At 51.9% G+C, this 21,878-nt stretch overlaps 1 protein-coding gene across 1 annotated transcript; it reads left to right on the forward strand.

Annotated features, from left to right (window-relative positions):
* The first annotated feature begins 11,069 nt into the window (after positions 1–11,069).
* GIP (gastric inhibitory polypeptide) lies at positions 11,070–20,575 on the forward strand. Its single transcript, XM_064174215.1, has 6 exons — positions 11,070–11,163; positions 13,611–13,724; positions 15,067–15,213; positions 15,533–15,664; positions 19,350–19,433; positions 20,428–20,575. Exons 2-6 carry the CDS (start codon positions 13,648–13,650, stop codon positions 20,435–20,437), a joined length of 450 nt encoding a protein of 149 aa, XP_064030285.1. The 5' UTR covers positions 11,070–11,163; positions 13,611–13,647; the 3' UTR covers positions 20,438–20,575.
* Positions 20,576–21,878: the final 1,303 nt, after the last annotated feature.

A 21,878-nucleotide genomic window follows, 5' to 3' on the forward strand; every position in this document is an offset into this window, starting at 1 on the left:
TTGCTTGTTTGGGTTTTTGGTTGCTTCTTTGGTTTTATTTGTTTTTGTTTGGGTTTTTTTGGTTGCTTTTTTGTTTTTTTTCTTGTTGCTTGTTTGTTTTTTGTTGCTTCTTTGGTTTTATTTGTTTTTTGGTTGCTTATTTGGGTTTTTTTTGTTGCTTGTTTGGGTTTTGTTGTTGCTTGTTTGGGGGTTTTTTGTTTTCTTGTTTGGTTTTTTTTATGCTTGTTTGGGGTTTTTGTTGGTTTTTGGGGTTTTTTGGTTGCTTGTTTGGGTTTTTCTGTTGCTTGTTTGTTTTTTTTGTTGCTTGTTTGGTTTTATTTGTTGTTGTTTGGGGGGTTTTTGGTTGCTTGTTTGTTTTTTTTTAATGCTTGTTTGGGGTTTTTGTTGTTTTTTGGGGTTTTTGGTTGCTTGTTTGTTTTTTTTTGTTGCTTGTTTGGTTTTATTTGTTGTTGCTTGGGGTTTTTTGGTTGTTGTTTGGGGGTTTTTGGTTGCTTGTTTGGGGTTTTCTGTTGCTTGTTTGGGTTTTTTTGTTGCTTGTTTGGTTTTATGTGTTGTTGTTTGGGGGTTTTTGTTGTTGTTTGGGGGTTTTTGGTTGCTTGTTTGGGGTTTTCTGTTGCTTGTTGTTGTTGTTGTTTGGGTTTTGTTGCTGTTTAGGGGTTTTTGTTGTTGTTGCTTGGGGTTTTTGGTTGGTTTTTTAGGGGTTTTTGTGGTTTGTTTGGGGCTTTTTTGTCCTTTGCAGTTTTTTGTTGTTGTTTGGCTTTTTTGCTGCTGTTTGGGGCTTTTTTGGTTGTTTGTTTTGTGGGTTTTTTTTGTGTTTTGTTGTTGTTGTTGTTTGGGGGTTTTGTTTGTTTGTTTGGGTTTGGTTTTTCTTTGGGGGGATTGGTTTGGGCTTTTCTCATGTGTTTTTATTCAGCCTCTGGCACTAATTCATTTGGCAGCACAAAGATGCACTCAGTAACCTCCAAACCTTGAGGGAAATGACTCCCCCCCCAAAAAAAACCCTTCATAGTTTCAAAGTGTCAAGACATGAATTGGTCCCTACTAAATATGGACTTAGAAACATCTCCAGAAATTTGGGGGAGATTACCAAAAATCTTCGTGTTTCAAAAGTTCCAAAGCATTTACTAATTCCTCTCCATTAAATATAGACTTAAAAGCCCCAGAAATTTTGGGGGGGAAATAAACAAAACCTTCACGTTGTCAGAAATTTAATACATTTATTAATTGAAGTCTGCTAAATATGGACTTAAAAGCCCCAGAAATTTGGGGGGAAACCAACAAAATCTTCATCTTTTGAAAGTTTCAAAGCATTTACTAATTCCTCTCCATTAAATATAGACTTAAAAGCCTCAGAAATTTGGGGCAAACAAACAAAACCTTCATCTTTTCAAAAGCTTAATACATTTATTACTTGAAGTCTGCTAAATATGGACTTAGAAGCCCCAGAAATTTGGGGGGGGAACCAACAAAACCTTCATCTTTTGAAAGTTTCAAAGCATTTACTAATTCCTCTCTGCTAAATATGGAGTTAAAAGTCCCCCAAAAATTGAGGGGAAACAAACAAAATCTTCATCTTCTGAAAGTTTCAAAGCATTTACTAATTCCTCTCTGCTAAATATGGACTTAAAAGTCCCAGAAATTCCTCTCTACTAAACATGGAGTTAAAAGTCTCAGAAATTTGGTGAGGAAAGAAATAAATTCTTCCTATTTTCAAAGGTTTGAAACATTTATTCGTTGCAGATGATGAATAAATGTGGACTTAGCCCCAGAAATTTGGGAGAAAAAAACAAAACTCTTCATACCCTCAAAGGTTTAAAGCATTCACTAATTGCAGGCTACTAAATATGGACTCAGAAGCCCCCAAAAACTTAAGGGAAAGAAAAGCTTCATCTTTTCAAAGCTGAAAACCATTTATTAATCACAGCCTAAATAATCTGCACTTAGAAACCTCCCCATAAATGTGAGGGGAAATGACCCAAAAAAAGGATTCTTCATCTTTTTGGAGCTGAAAAAGTTTTTATGAGTTGCAGCCTAATAAATGGGGACTTAGAAACCCCCCAGAAAGTTGGGGGGGGGGGGGGGGGTAGTTAAAAGGATCTTCCTTTTTCTTCAGCGTTTAAAACCGTTTGTTAATGGCTACGAAATGTGGGCTGAAAGTCTTCAGGAAAACAAAAGGTGACAAAGGAAAAGTGGAAGGAGGGAGGTGGGAAAAAAATCAGTAAGAGTTTTCCTTCCTTCCTTCCTTCCTTCCTTCCTTCCTTCCTTCCTTCCTTCCTTCCTTCCTTCCTTCCTTCCTTCCTTCCTTCCTTCCTTCCTTCCTGTCTGTCTTTCCTTCTTTCTGGAAAATAAAAGGTGAGAAAGGAAAAGTGGAGGGAGGTGGAAAAAATTCAGTAAGAATTTTGTTTTCTGCCTTCCTTTCTGCCTTCCTTTCTGCTTTCCTTCCTTTCTGCTTTCCTTCCTTTCTGCTTTCCTTTCTGCCTTCCTTCCTTCCTTTCTGCCTTCCTTTCTCCTTTCCTTTCTGCCTTCCTTTCTTCCTCCCCTTCTGCCTTCCTTTCTGTCTTTCTTTCTTTCTAGAAAACAAAAGGTGACAAAGGAGAAGTGGAGGGAAGTGGAAAATATCAATTAGAATTTTGCTTTCTTTCCTTTCCTTTCCTTTCCTTTCCTTTCCTTTCCTTTCCTTTCCTTTCCTTTCCTTTCCTTTCCTTTCCTTTCCTTTCCTTTCCTTTCCTTTCCTTTCCTTTCCTTTCCTTTCCTTTCCTTTCCTTTCCTTTCCTTTCCTTTCCTTTCCTTTCCTTTCCTTTCCTTTCCTTTCCTTTCCTTTCCTTTCCTTTCCTTTCCTTTCCTTTCCTTTCCTTTCCTTTCCTTTCCCTTCCCTTCCCTTCCCTTCCCTTCCCTTCCCTTCCCTTCCCTTCCCTTCCCTTCCCTTCCCTTCCCTTCCCTTCCCTTCCCTTCCCTTCCCTTCCCTTCCCTTCCCTTCCCTTCCCTTCCCTTCCCTTCCCTTCCCTTCCCTTCCCCTCTCAACCAGCAGAACTAATCTGACTACGGAGGGAGCCTCTCCTTCAAAACTAGGTGAAAACTCAACACAATGAGAAGTGAAGAAGTTCCTTATTGGGAAATATTTCCTTTTGCTTCAGTGGAATCCCAGTTTGAACTCCCTTTTGTTCAGGGTTGGTTGGTTGGGGTTTTTTTTTGGGGGGGGGAGGGGGGTGTTGTGCTCTGTGGAAAACATTCCTGGCTGGCAAACGTAGCTCACAGGGAAGAGGACTCAGCTGGTTAAAGCTTGCCTTGATAAATCTGTCCAGAACCAAACCAAGAGTTGAATACAACAACAAAATAAACAAAGCCAAGCTTTGAAGTGGGCTCTCAGTAAAACTTTCTGACCTGAATCCCCATCCTGGCATTTAAATCTGGGTTTGGTGGAGCTCAGGAGCAAAGCAGCATCCTCAGCCCCAGGGAAAGGGCTAAAGGATGGGCAATGCCCCTCTGCTCCCTGCAGGGTAGCAGCTTCAGGAGCAGCTGAAGACGGAAACGGTTAAAGATGCAACTCGTTGAGAGATTTGCCTCTTCCCTAAACGTTTTAAGTGCTTCGGTTAAAAAACAACACACAGCAAACACTGCAATAAACTCGTCCTGAAAAATCCTTTCGTTCTGGTACCAAAGAGCTGCAGCCTCTTGAAAACAAACCCGACAGAAAAATCACAACCAAACAACGATTTGCCTCTCCTCTACATCTGCTGCTTTGCAGTCTCTGGGCTCCCACCAGGACACGGAGCTCAGCTCTGCCCAGGGTTGGGGCTTGCTTGCACTCGCCCAGGTCTCCTCTGAGCCACAAGCTGAGTTTTTCGTTTGGGGGTTTGTGAAGACACAGAGGAATGCTCAAATATCCCCCCCAGAACAAAGCTGCTCTGCACGGGCTGAGTTTTTTTGATCTCCTGAAGTGGAAATGGTTCCGTTTGGGGAGTTCTGTCTATTTTTTGGGGGGGTAAGTGGCAAACTTTGGGAGAAAAGGAAAATGGTTATGGAGTGAGCCCCTGAAGGTTGCTGTTGTTCAGACAGTCCCTTTCCTTTCCAGGTTTCTCCACACACCCTCCCTAAACGAATGTGCCACCACTTACCTCTTCACGGCAGACCTTCCTAACCTGTCCATTCAGGGAGGTTTTGCTGCCTCCAAAAATCACCAGCAGCAGCTGGACAGAGAGCTGGGAGCAGCCATTTCCCCTGGGCATGGCTGGAGCAGCAGGGGTCAACAAATAAAGAGCTTTTCCCCTGGTCTTGCTACAACGATAAACTAAACTAACATAGCTGGGAGAGCATCGTGGGGGATGAATCCTGCCGTTGCTGAACTCCCCCTGACCTTATTTCGAGCAGGAGCTGCTCTTTTGAACCCCCCCTCCAAACATTTGCAGCGCTTCTCAAGTCCAGATGAAGTCCTTTCCTTTCAGCCACTGTAGGTATCTGTGTCACATTTGCTCTGCTCTGAAATAAACACATTTTAGATCAGCTTTATGCTGCGTGAGGACAAATTTGAGTGGCGGGGGTGGGGGGGGAGTGGGGGGGTGGGGAAGGGTTTCTCGTTTCAAGGCACCACTTCAATCCCCCCCACTCCGAGAACAGTGCTTGCTGCTTCACATCCCTTCCACTTCGACTCCCTGTAGCAGGAGGCAGCCAGAAAGGAGAGGAGAAAAAACCAGAGGCTCAGGCACTGATACCTAATTCTTTCTACCCAAAACAAGTGTGTCCTGGCAGGGAGGGAGCTGCACAAGCCACACTCTGCTGTGGATTGGTTTAGCAACAAGAACAAAATGAAATGAAAGACAGAGATACAGATGATATAGATACAGATGATAAAGATATAGATACAGACAGATCATTACCCAAGCAAAACCTTGTCCTGTACCCCACTGCCTGTGCAGGGGCAGCAGCACTGCTGGGCTGCTGCAGAGGTGATGTTAGCAGAGCAAGGAGGGCATGAGAGAGAAACAATTCCACTGTTACTGACCCAGCCACTCGGGCAGGCTCCTTGCCGTGGACTGGGTTGTCTACTTTCTTGTCCTGCTGGTAACATAACCTGGGCTTTAGCAGGGCTGATTGTTTCCTCTCCTTCCCTGCAGCTCCACTGCTCTAATCTCCTCAGCTGCTTTAGGGTTTTTTTGGCTCTATCTTTGCTCCAAGGGAGGAATAAAAGATGGGGTTTGTGCATCAGGGTAGCTGTGAACAGGGTTGAGAGCAGGTAGCTTTAGTGCTGAAGTCCAGATGATCTCTCCAGCCTCTGGAAGCAGCTATGGTGATCACTACACAGAGGCAAAAGTGACTTGGGAGATTTTTTGGGGGGTTATATACATGCAGCTCAGGGCTCCAAATAAATCCTCCCAGCTTAGATGACAGAGGTGCTGGGGTGGGCTTGTTGTCCTGGGGGGTACAGCAAGCACTTGAGACCAGAGAAACAAGCAGAGCATGCAGCAAGTCCACACTCTCCTTGCCTTGAGGTTCATATTTTCAGCTGGGGTGGATTTTTTTACCCCAATGAAGAGAGAATCAAGAAAGCTCCGAGACAGCCACGGCAGCGAACTGGGTTAGGTCAGGAACAACTGCTGGAGCCATACAAGCCCTGAGGGCTTTGTTTGCAGTTAAAAAAGGGGAGTGTTGGCATTTAAACCCCCATCACAGCGGCGTTTGGAAACCATCTCTGCTGTTGTGCCATTGTGGGAAAAAACCTGGTCCGCTCCTGCAAGCACTGGAGGGGAGGCAGGGCTGAGCTGGGAAGGGAGGATGGAGCAGTGCTCATCACCCCGAGGATGTCCTGCACATCCACCCAGCTCATCCCTCCTGCCGGCTGAGGGGAAGCTCTGGGCAGGCTTCGGCACAAGGGACGGGGTCAGGAGCCAGGCAAATCCTCTCTGCTTTCAGCTGGAGCCAGGGCTGCTTTCACCACGTTTTGGGAAGTCTGAGCCTGCCGCAAGAGCCTTGGCACCCAGGACCGGGTGGGTGACTTCCCCTCCTTACAGCCCAGCCTTTGCTACACGAGGGACTGACTGAAGATGCTGGACAGTAGCTGGGAATGTGAGTGGGCAGCAGGATGCCAGACAGGCTTGGGAAGGGAGAGGAAAGCTGGGCACAGGCTGTGAGGTCAAGGTTTGGGGGAAAGAAGCTCACATTTAGGACTTGTGCTCTGCAAAGGTGCAAGAGGATGGATGAGGCTAAAGCACATGGATAGGAGTTACCTCCTCTGCAAGACATTGGTGGTGATTTAGGGAGATAAATGAGCTCCCAGGCAAAGCTTTGAGCCTCTCTGACAGCAGCAAAGCTGAGTTCAGAACAGAATAGGTCCTGAATCTGGCAGGAGGGTTGGACTTGATGATCTCTTTGGGTCTCCTCCAACCCCTGACATCCTGTGATCCTGTGAGCCTGTGAATCAGGATCAGAGTTTGAACGATGCCCCAATGCCTGTGCACTGAGGAGCAGAGCAAAAGCCAATACTGGTGGATCCAATTAGGAATCCCAGATCAGCCTGAAGCTTGCCCACAGAACAGAGCAGGAAGTGTTCTTTCACCTGGGACATGCAGCACCTGAAATCCTTCTCTGGCAGAGCAGAGATGCCCTGAGCGGTGCCACGAAAAAGCAGCAACCCGAGAGTGGTGCTCCAGAGGGAGAGGGAAAATCTTACTCATTGCATCCCCTGGGAACAGGAGAGAGGCTTCAACTGTGCCCTGGAAGCAGAGATGTCAGAGCTGAACCCTAGGGAAGGGAACTGTGCCCTGGAAGCAGAGATGTTAGAGCTGAACCCTAGGGAAGGGAACTGTGCCCTGGAAGCAGAGATGTTAGAGCTGAACCCTAGGGAAGGGAACTGTGCCCTGGAAGCAGAGATGTCAGAGCTGAACCCTAGGGAAGGGAACTGTGCCCTGGAAGCAGAGATGTTAGAGCTGAATACTAGGGAAGGGAACTGTGCCCTGGAAGCAGAGATGTTAGAGCTGAACCCTAGGGAAGGGAACTGTGCCCTGGAAGCAGAGATGTTAGAGCTGAATACTAGGGAAGGGAACTGTGCCCTGGAAGCAGAGATGTCAGAGCTGAACCCTAGGGAAGGGAACTGTGCCCTGGAAGCAGAGATGTTAGAGCTGAATGCTAGGGAAGGGAACTGTGCCCTGGAAGCAGAGATGTTAGAGCTGAACCCTAGGGAAGGGAACTTTGTAGCATTTCCATTGCTGAGAAGTTTAGGGAATGGATCAGCCTCAACCTTCCAGAGTGATTCGAGTGGAGCTGAGGCTGTCTGGGAGCAGGGGAGGGAATGAGTGACCTCCTGAGGTTACTTCCAGCCCCATTTTCCATGATTGCAGGGACACTGAATACTTGGGATGCTTTGCAAGCGAAGTTACCCTTCAGATGTTTCAGTGTCCCAGAGCAGAGCCAGAAGGGCTGCTCCGGTAGCACAGCTGTGAGCTTCCCAACACATTCCCACATTCCTGAGACACCAACTCCTCGAGTCAGGTCTGCTATGGAGAGGAGAGGAGAGGAGAGGAGAGGAGAGGAGAGGAGAGGAGAGGAGAGGAGAGGAGAGGAGAGGAGAGGAGAGGAGAGGAGAGGAGAGGAGAGGAGAGGAGAGGAGAGGAGAGGAGAGGAGAGGAGAGGAGAGGAGAGGAGAGGAGAGGAGAGGAGAGGAGAGGAGAGGAGAGGAGAGGTTATCCAAGCCTGGCACAGGCTGCCCAGGGAGATGGCTCAATCCCCACCCCTGGAGGTGTTTCAAAGAGGCAGAGATGTGGCGCTGAGGGCTGTGATTTAGCCCCAGCCTTGGCAGAATTAGAGCATGGTTGGGCTGATGAACTCAAAAGCCTTTTCCAAGCAAACCAGGTCCATGGTTCTATAACTTCTGCCTGTCCAAGGGGAGTTTGGGGTTTGCAGATGAAAAGCCTTGAGAAATCCCCAACTGCTGCTGCTGTCCAAGCTGCAGTCCCAGCAGATGCCCTGGAATAACCAGGAGTGCTGAACTCAGGCTCAGCATTTAATCATGCTGGATATTTATTTCACTCTATTAACTTTATACCCTACAGAGGCACTTAATGAGAGGAAAACAAACAGGTTGCACTTTGGAGAAACAAGATACCCGAGTTGGCCAGCAGTGAGGGACCCAGAATACATATCATAAAGGCAGCAGGATAAACTAGTCCCTTTTATTGATTAGCAACTGTGCTGGGAGTGCAATCTGGCTCCTTGTAACTATCATAGCCCACCCCTGATTGCAGCAGGCACCCAGCTCCTGCCCGGGTGCAAAGCTTCTGCAGCTCCTGGCACGCTCAGGTGCTGCTAGCCAAAGGGCTTAGCCATGTGCTAAGTAGCTCCTGTGGAAGTAATAATTACTCCCTAATAGCAGTGAAGTCTTAATCTGCACTAATAACAGCCTCCCGAGCCTTTATCTTAATGGGCAAAGAGATGCTGCAGAGGTTGCTTGTGCCAAGGAGTTGTGGTGGTTCACAGCTGCCCAGTGGGGTGCTGGAGTCTCCTTCTCTGGGGAGATTCCAAACCCACCTGGGCACTGTGATCCTGGGCAAGCTGCTGAGGGTGTCCCTGCTGTAGCAGGAGGCTTGGAGGGGATGCTCTCCAGAGGTCACTTCCAACCCCTACCACGCTGGGGTTCTGTGTAAGCAGCCTGCCAGCTCTGCCAGCACTAGGGAAGGCTCCATGTGGGCTCTTCTCCAGCCTCCAGGGCTTGCTCTCCAGGGCTCATTCCTTCTACCTCCTCCACGGCTCACTCCTTACACATTTCCCAGACCTCCTTTCCCATCTTCTCCAGAGCTCTTCTTCCTTCCACATTCTCCAGAGCTCCTCCTCCACATTCTCCAGGGCTCATTCCTTCCTTCTACATTCCCAGGGTCCCTTCTTTCCTTCCATGTTTTCCAGGGCTCCTTCCCCATATTCTCCAGGGCACCTTCCTCACACATTCTCCAGGGCTCCTTCCTTCTGTGTTCTCCAGGGCTCGCTCCTTCGCTCCTTCCTTCCTTCCTTCCTTCCTTCCTTCCTTCCTTCCTTCCTTCCTTCCTTCCTTCCTTCCTTCCTTCCTTCCTTCCTTCCTTGTTCTCCAGAGCTTTTTCCCTTCCATGTTCCCCAGGGCTCCTTTCCTCCTTCCACATTCTCCAGAGCTCTTTCTCCATGTTTTCCAAGGCTCCTTCTCCTTGTTCTCCGGGATTCTGGTGCAGGAGTGCTTGGAACCAGCCTGTGTCTGACTGTGTGGCCAAGCAGCATTTCTCAGGCAAGCAGAAGCTCTCCCCTTTCCAGAAAGGAATTGCCAAGTGGGATTGTGTCTGTGCAGAGATGCAGAGCTCAGCACCACACTGACGTGCTCAGGACAAGATGCACCTGCTGGGGGCACGGTGCCAGCACAGTGAAACCCTCTCCCATGCCCAAACCACCAACACTTCACCTTCTTTTTTTGGGGAGAGGGCATTATTATTGCAGCTCCACTAAAGGCTGCTCCTTGCTCAGCCCTGTCAACCAGAAATCCCACTTCTTTCCCACACAAGTCCCTGATGTAGCTGAGCCAGCACAGACCTGGGAGGATAAGCTCAGCCCTCCTCCAGCCCAGGTGTGCTGGATTCCTGCTCCCAGCAGCTCTGCTGAACTCCACACACACACACAAGAGCCTGGTGGACCTGAGGGGAAGGTTGTAACTTGGATAACCTCCTGCAAAAGTTCAGGCTGCTTGGAGGAGCCAAGGTGCAGACAGGGCTGTGCTCAACAAGCTGGCACAGCTGTGGGGGCTGATTCCCTCTGGGAATGATGTGAGCAGAGCTGAGCTTGGAGGTTAGTTTGGTACAAGCTTGATCCTGCTCTGCTCCTTCAACAGACCAAAGCTGGCTGGGATGGGGAGCCCTGAGAAGTGAGTACAGAGCTGGTAGCAGCCTCCAAATCATAGAATGGGTTGGGTTGGAAAGGACCCTAAAGATCACCCAGTTTCAACCCTCCAACCATGGGCAGGGGCATCCTCCACCAGCCCAGGTCACTGAAGGTCTCATCCAACCTGACCTTGAACACCTCCAGGGAGGGGGCACCCACAGCCTCCCCACAGCCTCCCTGCGCAGCCTCTTCCAGAGTCTCTGTGGGATTTAGATATCAAGAGTTAGGGGTTGCAGCTTTCCTAGAGAGACTCCACAGGGAAGCAGGACAGGTCAGACAGCACAGAGAAGATCTCAGCAGGAAGGCAGCCACGGCAGAGCCGCCAGGAGGTTCATTTACCCCTGCACTCTGCCGGCACAATTAACATCTGCAGAACATCTGCTCCCCTGGATCCAGCTGTGCGAGGGCAGCGTGAGGTGGTGGCCTCACTGACCCACGTCCCCAGCAGCTGCAGAGCCACAGGCAAACACTCCATTACACACTCGGGGGTGGGGGGGAGAGAAGTCCAAATGGGTGCTCAGGTCCAGCTGCTACCCCTCACCCTCCACAGACATCTCCACCTCCTCAGCCACTGCTGCCTCACCAGGTCCTACAAACCTCCTGTCTGCCACTCTTCACCTCCACTTTTTCCCCTCTCGGAGCACACGTTCGGGGAGGGTAGAAGCTGCTTTCAGTACTTAGGGTTGGCACAAGGGCTTGCAGACCACAGCTGGCAAATAATCACCTCGGGTCCTGCACCTCTGCAGGCAAAGAAGGAGAAATGGGTTGGGGATGCTCAGGCTCGACGGCGACAAAACCAACAGTGATGGGAGCTGTCGATTTTAGCCAGGTTGTTCCCCCTGTGAGGGAGGGAGGGAGGCAGCAGATTGGATCCCCTGAAGACAGCACTTCACACTTGGCCAAAGAGAAAGGCTGGAAAGCGAGGAGTCGTTGGGGGTTTTCTGACCGCGGAAGGAGGTGTCGGATGGAGCTAAAGCTTTCAGCCCCAGCACCATGCGTGCTATGCCCACGGCCCCTGCTCATGCCTCAGTTTGTGACCAGGTTTAATTGCCATTAATGTAAACATATCTTAAAAGGTTATTTTCCTCCTCTGCAGGTCAATGGACCTAATGAAGCAGCTCTAAGTGGGTTTGAATTGCTCTGATTAGGTGCTTGATTTCCTGTTTACCTCCTGGAAGTGGGTTTGGTCTTTCACAGCTAAGGTGGATAAAAAGCCCTGAAGGGTCTCCTTAGCTCCAGAAAGAGCTGAAACCCCCTGGGCAGCTTCAGAGCAGGAGAAAGGTAAGAAACTCTCTGTTGCTCTTCCTCTATAGCTATTTTCTGTTCTATTTCTTTTTTCCTTAGGGCTGGGAAGGGACCTCTGGTGATCATCTACCACCTTAGAGTGTCAGGCAGGAACAGCCTGAGGTTTTGGCTGCATTTTTCCCCCCTAAACTGACCTTTTTCTCAGAGGCTCTGTCGGAAAAGCCCTGCAGGTTGGAAAGACAAAGACAATCAGAGGAGGGTTTGGTGCGTGGCAAAGAGCAGGGTTGGGATCTGCACCTGTGCAGGCAAATAAGAAGTTGGTTCTCAGCTGCTCTTTGGGATGTCCCAGCTGTAGATAAAAAGGGAAGAGTGAGGAGTTCTCTCCAAAGCAGCCTTGCAGAGGGCACTGGGAAACCTTCCTGTTGCCAAAAAAAAAAAGCCACCAGTTGGTCCTGCTCCGGTGGAGAAGTCAAATCGCAGGATCTAACCAGTGGGGATGTCACAGATCCACAGCAAGCTCCTTGCCAGGCAGGGCCAGCAGAGCTTGGCTACCCCGCTTCGGTGCCACACAGCAAAGAGATCCTGTGTATCATCCAGGGATGGTTTTAAACCCCCTCCTGGAAGCATGGGCTGCTCGTTCCCTCCTCTGCGGGTAAAGCCTGCCGAGGAGCAGCGCAGGCTCGGCTCAGCGGTGCTCACTGATAGGCGCTGGGAGCGAGCTGGAGCAGAGGAGGCGCCACGGGAACAGAAGGAAAAACTTTGTCACCGTGAGGGTGCCAGAGCCCTGGATAAGGCTGCCCAGAGAGGTTGTGGAGCCTCCTTCTCCCGAGACATTCAACCCCCACCTGGATGCATTCCTGGGTGATCTGCCCCAGGTGATTCTGCTCTGGCAGGGGGGTTGGACTTGGAGACCTCTGGAGGTCCCTTCCAGCCCCTGACATTCTGTGCTTCTGTGAGTGTCCTCTCTTAACATTCAGGCTGCAATTGCCCCCTTCCAGCATCACAAAGAATTGCCTTCAGTGGGACTAAATGGTTGCCCAACTTAGCTGTTTTCAGACCCCCACATCATAACCCACAATTTTATCCCCAATACAGGAAAGGACAAACAAATAAGAGGGAAAAAAACCCTTTGGTATTTAATCATTTCCCCCTCCCCTCTCTGCATTTAAAATGCCCTTCAGGTTGAGCTGCACCCCAGGATTTACTTCTGCTCTTGCCACACTCTGTAATTATTTATCTTTGTATAGATTGACAGAATGGTTTGGCTTGGAAAGGGACCTTAAAGATCCTCCAGCTCCAACCCCTTTGGCAGGGACACCTCCCACTAGCTCAAGCTGCTTTTTCTTGCTGTAACTCAGAGGGTTTGTAGGGATTTTAGCAGCACCCAGGATGCTGCACTGTTCCTGTTAGGGGCTTTCCTCAGAACTGGATCTATCTGAGGTAGTTTAAGTGGTTTGCTTACTGAAGAGGAAGGGCTGAAGGGAAGAGACCCCCCCCAAATTTCCAGGTTGAAAAAAAACCCCAAACGATGGAATGCAAACAACACCCAAACGGGGGCAGGTTTTTGCTCCCTCCCAGACAAGAACTGGGCTGCTTTAAAAGCAGAAGTGGCTGCTTAGAGGGTTCAAGTTCTATCAGTAGATCAGTCAGTTGGTGAAGGATGTGGCAGCCGAATCCTGCTCTAGATCATTTCGTTTTGGTCCTGTTGTTATTCCTGCTGCTAGCAGCAGCTCTCTATTGAAACGGAGCTTCCAGAACCAGCTGCAAACAGAGCGAGGTGAGGGACAACAAAATCTGTCTGTGAGCCACGGTTTAAGCCCAGTTGAGTGCAGGGTTTGGAGAGCTGGAACTGTAATTAAAAGAGCTCGGATGTCCAAGGGCTGTTGAGCTGAGCTGGGGAGGTGAGGGCTAGGAACAGCTTGAAACTAATAAATCTTGGAATTCGATCCTGTCGCTGCCCGTGGGATATTTGTCAGCACAGACATTCGCTGAGTGTGGCTCCAATACCCTCCAGAAGGGATCCAGCCCACCAGAAACCACACCCCCACACCCCCAGAAATCAGCTCAGGCTCTTAAATCCTGCGAACTCACAGGGTGGGGTAGCAGGATGCTGAATTCCCTGCCCTGATCTACGTTCGCCCTTCACACCCTCCAGCTTGAATCGACCCTCAAAGCACAATGAGGTACCCACAGGGTCAGCTTGTAAACGCGGAGGAAGACAAAGCCCTGGCCTCCAGGAATGCACAGCCCACAAAGAATTTGATGGCTACAATAAAAAGTATAAGGAAACGACATTAAAAGCCCCCACGGTGGGGAAGGGCATTGAAAACAAGAAGCAATTTAACGGGGGAGGGCTCTGGAGGACGCAGAAGGCTGCTCCCAGCACCAGGGCTGGGGAAGCATTTACAAGCACAGGCACGTGCCCGAGCACCAGAGACCCCTCCGGGCTGGCTGCCCTCCCACTCGTGTCCCATCTGTCCTAGGAGTGCCCTCTGCTTCTCGACAGAGAGCCCAGCCACCATGATGATGTCCTTCAAAGTCCTCTCTCTGCTCCTGGCCTCGCTGGGCTTCGTGATGATGGAGGAGAACGTCTCCGGGTAAGCCTTCTGGAGAGCTGGCAGCGTGGGCTGAGCCCTCTGCAGCTCCCCGCTGGAGGCAAAGGGACTCTTTCCAGGGGCCTCTTGGTAAAGAGGTGAGAACATGAGTCCCGAGGTGGATTTCAGGTAACAGGCAGCTAAGGGCAGGGAGATGAGCAGGCGATAAGGGAGAGCTCACAGTCAAGCCCTGAGCCTTTGAGCCAAAGTTTTCCTTACAAACTTCGTGGCTCTGGGTTAGGAGGAACAAGCTGGAAGGCAACCAGAAGAGAGGGAAGCTTACTGCAAGCTACAAACGAGATGTGGTCATCTCCCCTGCATAAGGCCAGGAGGGATCTGGTGTTGGGATGCTTCTGGCAGCAGGATACAGTTTCCCTTTCTTCCCCTGCCTCCTGCTACAAAATTTCCAGCTGCCACCTGAGAAGACTCCAAAGAATCCTTACTAGAGCAGGAGGAGTTGCTTCAATCCCAGAAAGTCAAGCTAAAAAAGATTCAGCCTTGGGATCCACTGCTAACTTAGGAAGCCACCAACTACATTTGCGCTCTCAGACCTGTCCTGGTCTCCGTGTCTGTCCTTGTCCCCTGCTGTCTGTCCCTGAGCTTCTCAAAGGCTGACCCTGGGGGTGCAGCTTACTGGAGGAGGTAGCCTGAGCCCACCTGGTGCCTTAGCTTGGAGTCCAGGTCCACACTGACTCCAGACTAGAGCTATGAGGATGATGAGGGGACTGGAGCACTGCCTGATGAGAGGCTGAGGGCCCTGGGGCTGCTTAGTCTGGAGAAGAGAAGACTGAGAGGGGATTGAATCAATGTCTATAAATGTCTGAGGAGGGGGGGACAGGCTCTGCTCACTGCTCCCTGGGGTAGGACAAGCAGCAATGGATGGAAGCTGCAGCACAGGAGGTTCAGCTCAGCACAAGGGGTCCCAGAGCCCTGGCACAGGCTGCCCAGAGAGGTTGTGGAGTCTCCTTCCCTGTGTGATCTGAGCTGGATTTGGATGGTCCTGCTGTGGCAGGGGGGTTGTACTCGATGAGCTCTTTGGGTCCCTTCCAGCCCCTGACATCCTGTGAGCTGTGACCATCAGCAGCCCCCAGAGCTCCTCTCCTCCCGGGCTGTCCGATCCGAGCTGCCACTGCATTGGACAGCGAAACGCATCCACGGTAGCCCTTTCCTGGCCGCCTCCTCCCATCCCAGCGCAGGGATAGGGTCACCTGCACCGCGAAGTGACCACCAACCCTCGCTGCCCACAGGGACTGTTTGCTCCCCCGCGGGCAAGCCGAGCCAAAGCCTCTGCGGTGCCTTGCGCTGGGCTGCGGCAGCTCTCAGCATCCCTCTGCTCTTCCCCCAGCGTCAGCCTAAGGGCTCCCAGCGCCAGACCGCTGCAGAGACGCTACTCGGAGGCCACCTTGGCAAGCGATTACAGCCGCACGATGGACAACATGCTGAAGAAGAACTTCGTGGAGTGGCTGCTAACCAGGCGGGAGAAGAAAAGCGAGTAAGTGCCGCGGACCTGCGCGACCCGCGCTGGGAGCTGCCGGCAGCAGAGCCGAGGAGGTTTCTCTTGGCTTGCAGCGCTGAGTCTCTCTCGGGAGTTGCTTCTCTTTCGCTTGCTTTGATACCTTTTCCCCTCAGCCTTTAGCAGTTTCTGCTCGCACACCGCAGCTCTGCCGCTCCCCGCCCCAGGAGCTCTCCGGGCTGCTCGTGGATGAGCTGGGAGGCAGCTGGGAGGGGGGTGGGGGTGGGTGTGGATAAGCAGCATTTGGGCACCCTCTTGTGGCATCTCGAGCTGCTATGGTCCCGTTTCACCCTTCCAGCAACGTCGTGGAGTCGTACAAGAGGGAAGCTGAGCCCCAGGCACCAGCTGCGAGCGGTCAGAGGTTGGACCTGGGCACGCAGGAAGCCAAAGAGTTCTTCGCCTGGCTTCTGAAAGCCAAGAAAAATCAGAGGTGAGTCGGGAGGAGAGAAGGTGGTGGCAGGGAGGGGTGAGGTCCCCAAGTGTTGCTCAGCTTTGGAAGAGCTCTTTTGAGGCCATCAGCTTCTGAAGGGCTGCTTGGGGGCAGGACTAAGCAGCTTGTAGGAAAATGAGAGGATTCTGATTGCCAAAGGAGGTTTCACTTTTTGCTGCTCTGTTTCCCGAGTGAGGGAAAGAAGGAGGGTTAAAAAAAAACACCAATAAATCCCTTCCCTCGTTCTGGAATTCCTCCCAAAGTATCAATTTAAACCATTGAGCTGATTTGGGTCCTTTTTGTTCAGCAAACCCCAGCACTTTGATAAGGTTGAAGCTGAAGTTCATCCACTCCTCTGACATCCTGAAGTCAACCCTGAGAGAGGAGCCCAAACCAACTGCTTTGACCTAATCAGAACAAAACCCTCTTAGAAGAAAAAAAAAACTACTCTCTGTCAAAAAAAGAGATGATAAAATGGATCTATTTCTGCCAAACATTTTGATTTGATCAAATCAACCCACGCAGGGGAGGAAAAAAGATGCCCCTAGCTCACCCTCTCAGCATTTTTACATCATAGAGCCACAGAACCAAGCAGGCTGCAGAGAGCTCCAAGCTCACCCAGCCCAACCTAGCACCCAGCCCTGCCCAACCACCCAGACCATGGCACTCAGTGCCCCAGCCAGGCTTGGCTTCAACACCTTCAGGCACAGCAACTCCACCACCTCCCTGGGCAGCCCATTCCAGTGCCAATCACTCTCTCTGACAACAGCTTCCTCCTCACACCCAGCCTCAACCTGCCCAGCCACAGCTTCAGCCTGGGGCCCCTTCTTCTGCCCCTGGCTGCCTGGCAGCAGAGCCCAACCCCACCTGGCTACAGCCTCCCTGCAGGCAGCTGCAGGCAGCAATCAGCTCTGCCCTGAGCCTCCTCTGCTGCAGGCTGCACCCCCCCAGCTCCCTCAGCCTCTCCTCACAGGGCTGTGCCCCAGGCCCCGTCCCAGCCTTGCTGCCCTGCTCTGGGCACCTTCCAGCACCTCAATATCTCTCTTGAATTCAGGGGCCCAGAACTGGGCACAGCACTCAAGGTGTGGCCCAACCAGAATGGGTTAGATTGGAAGGGACCTTTAAAGCTTCTGCTTGCTCTCAGCAGGGACATCCCCACCTTTAGAGCAGGTTGCTCAGAGCCCCAAACAACCTGACCTGCAGTGTTGCCAGGGATGGGACCTCTCTCACCTCTCTGGGCAACCTGGGCCAGGCTCTCACCACCCTCAGCATGACAAATTTCTTCCTTCTCCCCAGTCTGAATCTCCCTCTTAGTTTCAAACCATCTCCTCTTGTCCTGGCACAACAGGCCCTGCTCAAATGTCTCCCTAAGCTTTCTGACTGACCCCTTTAAGCACTGAAAGGCCACCAGAAGGTCTCCCTGGAGCCTTCTCATCTCTAGCCTGTACAACCCAATCTCTCTCAGCCTGGCCTTGGACTTTCATCCCTCTCATCATGTTGGTGTCCTCTGGATCTGCTCCAGCAGGTCTATGCCCTCGCACTGGGGGCTGCAGAAGTGGACACAGAGGTCTGACCAGAGCAAAGCAGCACAGCAGAATCCCCTCCCCCTGCTAAAGAAACAACCTCTGCTTCTCTCCCCCTATTGCTACTACAAGCTCCTGCTGTGACAACTTGGTCACCTAAATGTGAAGCCATGCAGGAGAGATGTTGCCTGCCCCAGGAGGAGTTTCTGAGTTGATGAACACAAACTTGAGCACAGAAGGTTCCATCTAAGCATGAGGGTGCTGTGAGGGTGGTAGAACACTGGAGCAGGCTGCCCAGAGAGGTCTCCACCTCTCTCTGGAGTCCTTCAAAACCCACCTGGACACCACCCTGTGCAACCTGCTCTAGGTCAACCTGCTCTAGCAGGTGGGGTGGACTTAGAGGATCTCCAGAGGTCCCTTCCAACCTTTATTACTCTGTGATTCTGAACTCTGAGCACCCCTGGTAAAGGATAGAGATTCTGTTGTTGGTTTTGAAGCTGTTGTGATCTTAAAACCATCCTGATGGTGGCAAGTGGAGCCTGCTGGGACCAGGTACCTCTGAGCAAGGTAACCATGCCCAGATGGAGTGTTCTGTTGCAGCATCGTTTCCAGAGCCATCTGGCCCTGAGCACGCTGAGTGCATCCCAACCCTGCAAGGCTTTGTGCTGTGTCAGCACATCCACAGCCTGTCAATAGCTTGGTTCACCTCCCCTCCCCCCCCATCCCTCCCCAATCTGAGCTTATGTCACAAACGTTCAAACAGCAAATTAAACACAAGGGGAGAGGGAGGAATAGACTCAAAAATCTGGCTTAAGGCAAAGGAAGGAGGGAGATGATTCCTCTGGCACCAAACCCAACAGGTTGTTGCTGTTCAGTCTTAAACTGGTGGAAAGAAGTGGGGGAGGAGGGTGGGAAAAAAAGTGGGGGGTGGAAAGAAGAGAGAAGGAACTCCCCACAGACAGCTCCCATCTCTCAGTTGTTCTGGCAAGGAAGAAGAACACAGATGGGATTTCCAGCGCCAGGGAGGCAGGGGACACTCACCCAGAACAGGAATCTGGGGGCATTTGTTGGCTTTTTCCAGCCTCTGGATGGAAATTGCTTTGGAAAGCAAAAGTTGAGGGGGGTGGGGAGAGGGGTGGGGGGGAGGGGTGACCCCGGGTAGGGGGAAATGAGCTGAGCTGTGGTTCACAGAGGTGTCTCAGAGAATCAGGCATCCAGAGCTGCCCTTCATCCTGCAAACACCAAATCAAAGGCAGGAGGGCTCTGAGGGATCTGCAGGGGTCAGCCAGTCTGACCTCTGCTCCAGAGCAGGAGCAGCCTTGCCCTAAACTCTTCCTGACAGATGTTTGTCTAACCTGTTCTAGGGGAGGGAGGTTGAGGGTGGAAAGAGGTAGGGGGGGAGGAAGGGAAAGCTTTGATGCTGGAGGTGAATCAACTTCATTAGCTGAGTGGTTTTTAACAGAAATGTGCTTATCTGGGGGGGAGGAGTTCCCACTTCGTTGCTTTAAGGGAAAAAAACCTGTGGCTTGCAGGAGAAAGTCCTCCCTGGGAACAAAGAGTTTCCTTTGTGGGGCTGGAGCATGGATGCTGCTTCACCCACACTCGGCCTTTGTTGTAATGCCTGCTGGCTCTAAGCTGAGGGGGGGTGAAAGGGAAGCTGGGGGGGATGTGGTGTGTGTCACTGGACTGTTCCTTCTTGTCCCCCAAGAGCCTGACAGACCTGTTCACTGCTGGGCAGTCCAAAGGTGCCCCAGCTGGAGGCACTGCTGCCTGCAAGGTGCTCACCATGTCCATGAGGCTGAAGGGGTTTGTGGTTTACCTGAGTCAAGGATGGTAGAGATTCAGAGTGGGGAGACACTGGCACAGGTTGCCCTGGGAGGCTGTGGATGCCTTCTCCCTGGATGTGCTCAAGACCAGGTTGAAGGAGGCCTTGAGCCAACCTGGGGCTGGAGGGAGGTGTCCATGCCCATGGCAGAGGTTGGAACTGAGTTCTTTGTAGGTTCATAGAAGGGTTTGGGTTGGAAGAGACCTTTTAAAGAGCATCTAAGCCCAAGGTCACTTCCAACCCAAACCACTCTATGAATCTGAGAAACATCCCTATGGGATAGCAGGCTGCACTGCTGCCTCTCCTCTGCCTCTATTTCATGGCCTGCTTCTTGCAGCTTTACTTGTCCAGAAGGCTTGAAGGATGTTTTGAACCAGGAGTTCCTGGCATGGCTGATGTTGACTGATCTCTGCAGACCAACGTGAGTGGCTCTTCCACCTCTGCCTCCTCGTTACAAGCATCCCTACAAGATCCCTTCCCAGCCCTTGGTCCCAGAGGTGCTCCCTCAGTGCTCAAGCCATGGACTGAGGATTTCTTACAGTGCTGGCATGGCACAGCCCAGCTGGGTTGGACTGGAGGCTTCAGACCTCTGGCCACAGCCTGGTTCCCTAAAACCATCTTCAGGCTCACCCATACAACAGAGCTGGGCAAAATGCACTTAAACAGTGTGCAGAGAAGGGAGGTTGGGAAATCCTCCCCCTCCAGCCCCAGCTTTAAATGAGGAAGAGAGGCCTGCATCAAACCACTCTCATTTCCCCTGCTCATTGCACACTGCCACAAAAGGCATCCAGAAAGCCAGACAAGAAACTGGGATGCCAAAGGTGCAGGGGAGGAGGCTGGAGGGGGATGTGAGGGTCCTGAGGAGACTCAAGTGAAAAGCTCTTCCTGTGCTTAGCTGACTGAAGTGAAGGCTGAGAGAAACAAAGTCACCATCTATTAAACACCAGGGTGGGGGGGAAATAAAGCAGGGGGGGGGAAGAAAAGAGCTGTTTATGCTAATGGCAAAAGTTGGCACAGGAACAAAAAGGGATGAACTGGCCCTGAATACATCTAGGCTGGAAATAAGAGGCAGCTCTGTGCTAGAGGCAATTCCACCCAGCTCAGGCAGACAACGTGAGCCCAGCAAGGCAGGCAGCAGAGAGAGAACAAACAACTGCTGAGCTCACCCCACAGGGAAAACACTGATCTGCATCTCCTCCTCCTCCTCAGCAGTTGTTGCTTGAGCTCACAACTTGTAGGTACATCCTGCTGGGATCTGGCTTGCTATCAAAGTGGGTCTGCAAGGTGCCAGAAGGGGGCTGGGAGGGGGAGAGGGCAAGAAGCTCTGCCTCGTTTTTCTACAGGAACCAACTCGTTTTAAGTGCAGCACCAGAAGAAGGTTTTTGGGGTTTCTCTCTCTTCTCTGCTTTGTTTAGGGCTTTGTAACTCCAGGACCTTCTCCAGGGGTTCCATCCCTACCCTACCAAGACAGAAGAGGAGGAGGAAGGTGTCTCATACACACTCAGTTCTCTGCATGTTCTCTGTTTTACTTAGTGTAATAAAGAGTTTATTCTGAAGGTGAAATGAGGCTCAGATGAACACTTACTGGGGGTTTGGCTATAAAATATTGCTCAACTGCTAACAAGAACCCCCAAAAGTGTCCTTCTGAATGAGGCTTGGAAAGGTCACAACACAGCTCCTAGAATCGGTCAGGGTGGGAAGGGAGCACAAGGAGCAGGCAGTGCCAAGCCCCTGCCATGCCCAGGGACACCCTACCCTAGAGCAGGCTGCACACAGCCTCAGCCAGCCTGGCCTCAAACACCTCCAGCCATGGGGCCTCAACCCCCTCCCTGGGCAACCCCTGCCAGGCTCTCACCACTCTCCTGCTCAACAACTTCCTCCTCACCTCCAGCCTCACTCTCCCCACCTCCACCTTTGCTCCATCCCCCCCACTCCTGACACTCCCTCACAGCCTCAAAAGTCCCTCCCCAGCTTTTTTGGAGCCCCCTTCAGGTCCTGGCAGGCCACAAGAAGGTCCCCTGGGAGCTTCCCCTGCTCCAGCCTGCACAGCCCCAACTCTTTCAGTCTGTGCTCACAGCAGAGCTGCTGCAGCCTCTCAGCATCCTCCTGGCCCTGCTCTGGACACTCTCCAGCATCTCCACAGCCCTCTTGGCCCAGGGGCTCCAGAGCTGGATGCAGGACTCCAGGTGGGGTCTCAGCAGAGCACAGCAGAGGGGCAGAATCCCCTCCCTGGCCCTGCTGGCCACACTGCTGCTGCTGCAGCCCAGGCTCTGCTTGGCTCTCTGGGCTGCAAGTGCACACTGCTGGCTCCTGCTGAGCTTCTCCTCCAGCAGCACCCCCAAGTCCCTCTCCTCAGGGCTGCTCTCCAGCCTGGCACTGCCCAGCCTGAATTGGTGCTTGGCATTGCCTCGACCCAGCTGCAGGACCTTGCCCTTGGTCTTGCTGCACCTCCTGAGCTTGGCTTGTGCCCAGCTCTGCAGCCTGCCCAGGTGCCCCCGGATGGGTCCTGCCCTCCAGCCTGGCTGCAGCACACAGCTTGGTGTGGGCAGCAAACCTGCTGAGGCTGCACTCAGTGCCCCTGCCCATGGCACCCACAGAGATGCTGAGTGCCAGCGACCTGCAGCCGCTGGAGCCCTGGGGCAGAAGCATCCCGAAGCAGACGTTCAGGTGCTTGAGCCCTGCCGCTGGGAGATGATTTCAAACCCGATGCCGGCATCAGCCTGGGCTGAAGGAAACGAAGCCAGGAGGAGGCAGCTGCGTAGCGAGGGACCCCCAAGGACCCCTCCTCACCTCCCCGAACCAGGGCTCCACTACACCCCACGGAGGGCACCAGGTGGGACCCAGTCACACAAACAGGTCTGGGGGG

The sequence above is a fragment of the Pogoniulus pusillus genome, chromosome 40 (assembly GCF_015220805.1).
Source record: "Pogoniulus pusillus isolate bPogPus1 chromosome 40, bPogPus1.pri, whole genome shotgun sequence".
NCBI lineage: Eukaryota > Metazoa > Chordata > Aves > Piciformes > Lybiidae > Pogoniulus > Pogoniulus pusillus.

Bases quoted from the DNA above. Each gene is read 5' to 3' on its own strand.
- GIP (XM_064174215.1), top strand. From the start codon at position 13,648: ATGATGATGTCCTTCAAAGTCCTCTCTCTGCTCCTGGCCTCGCTGGGC. The intron at 15,214-15,532 runs GTAAGTGCCGCG...TCACCCTTCCAG, and splicing joins AGGCGGGAGAAGAAAAGCGA to CAACGTCGTGGAGTCGTACA. The intron at 15,665-19,349 runs GTGAGTCGGGAG...TGCTTCTTGCAG, and splicing joins AAAGCCAAGAAAAATCAGAG to CTTTACTTGTCCAGAAGGCT.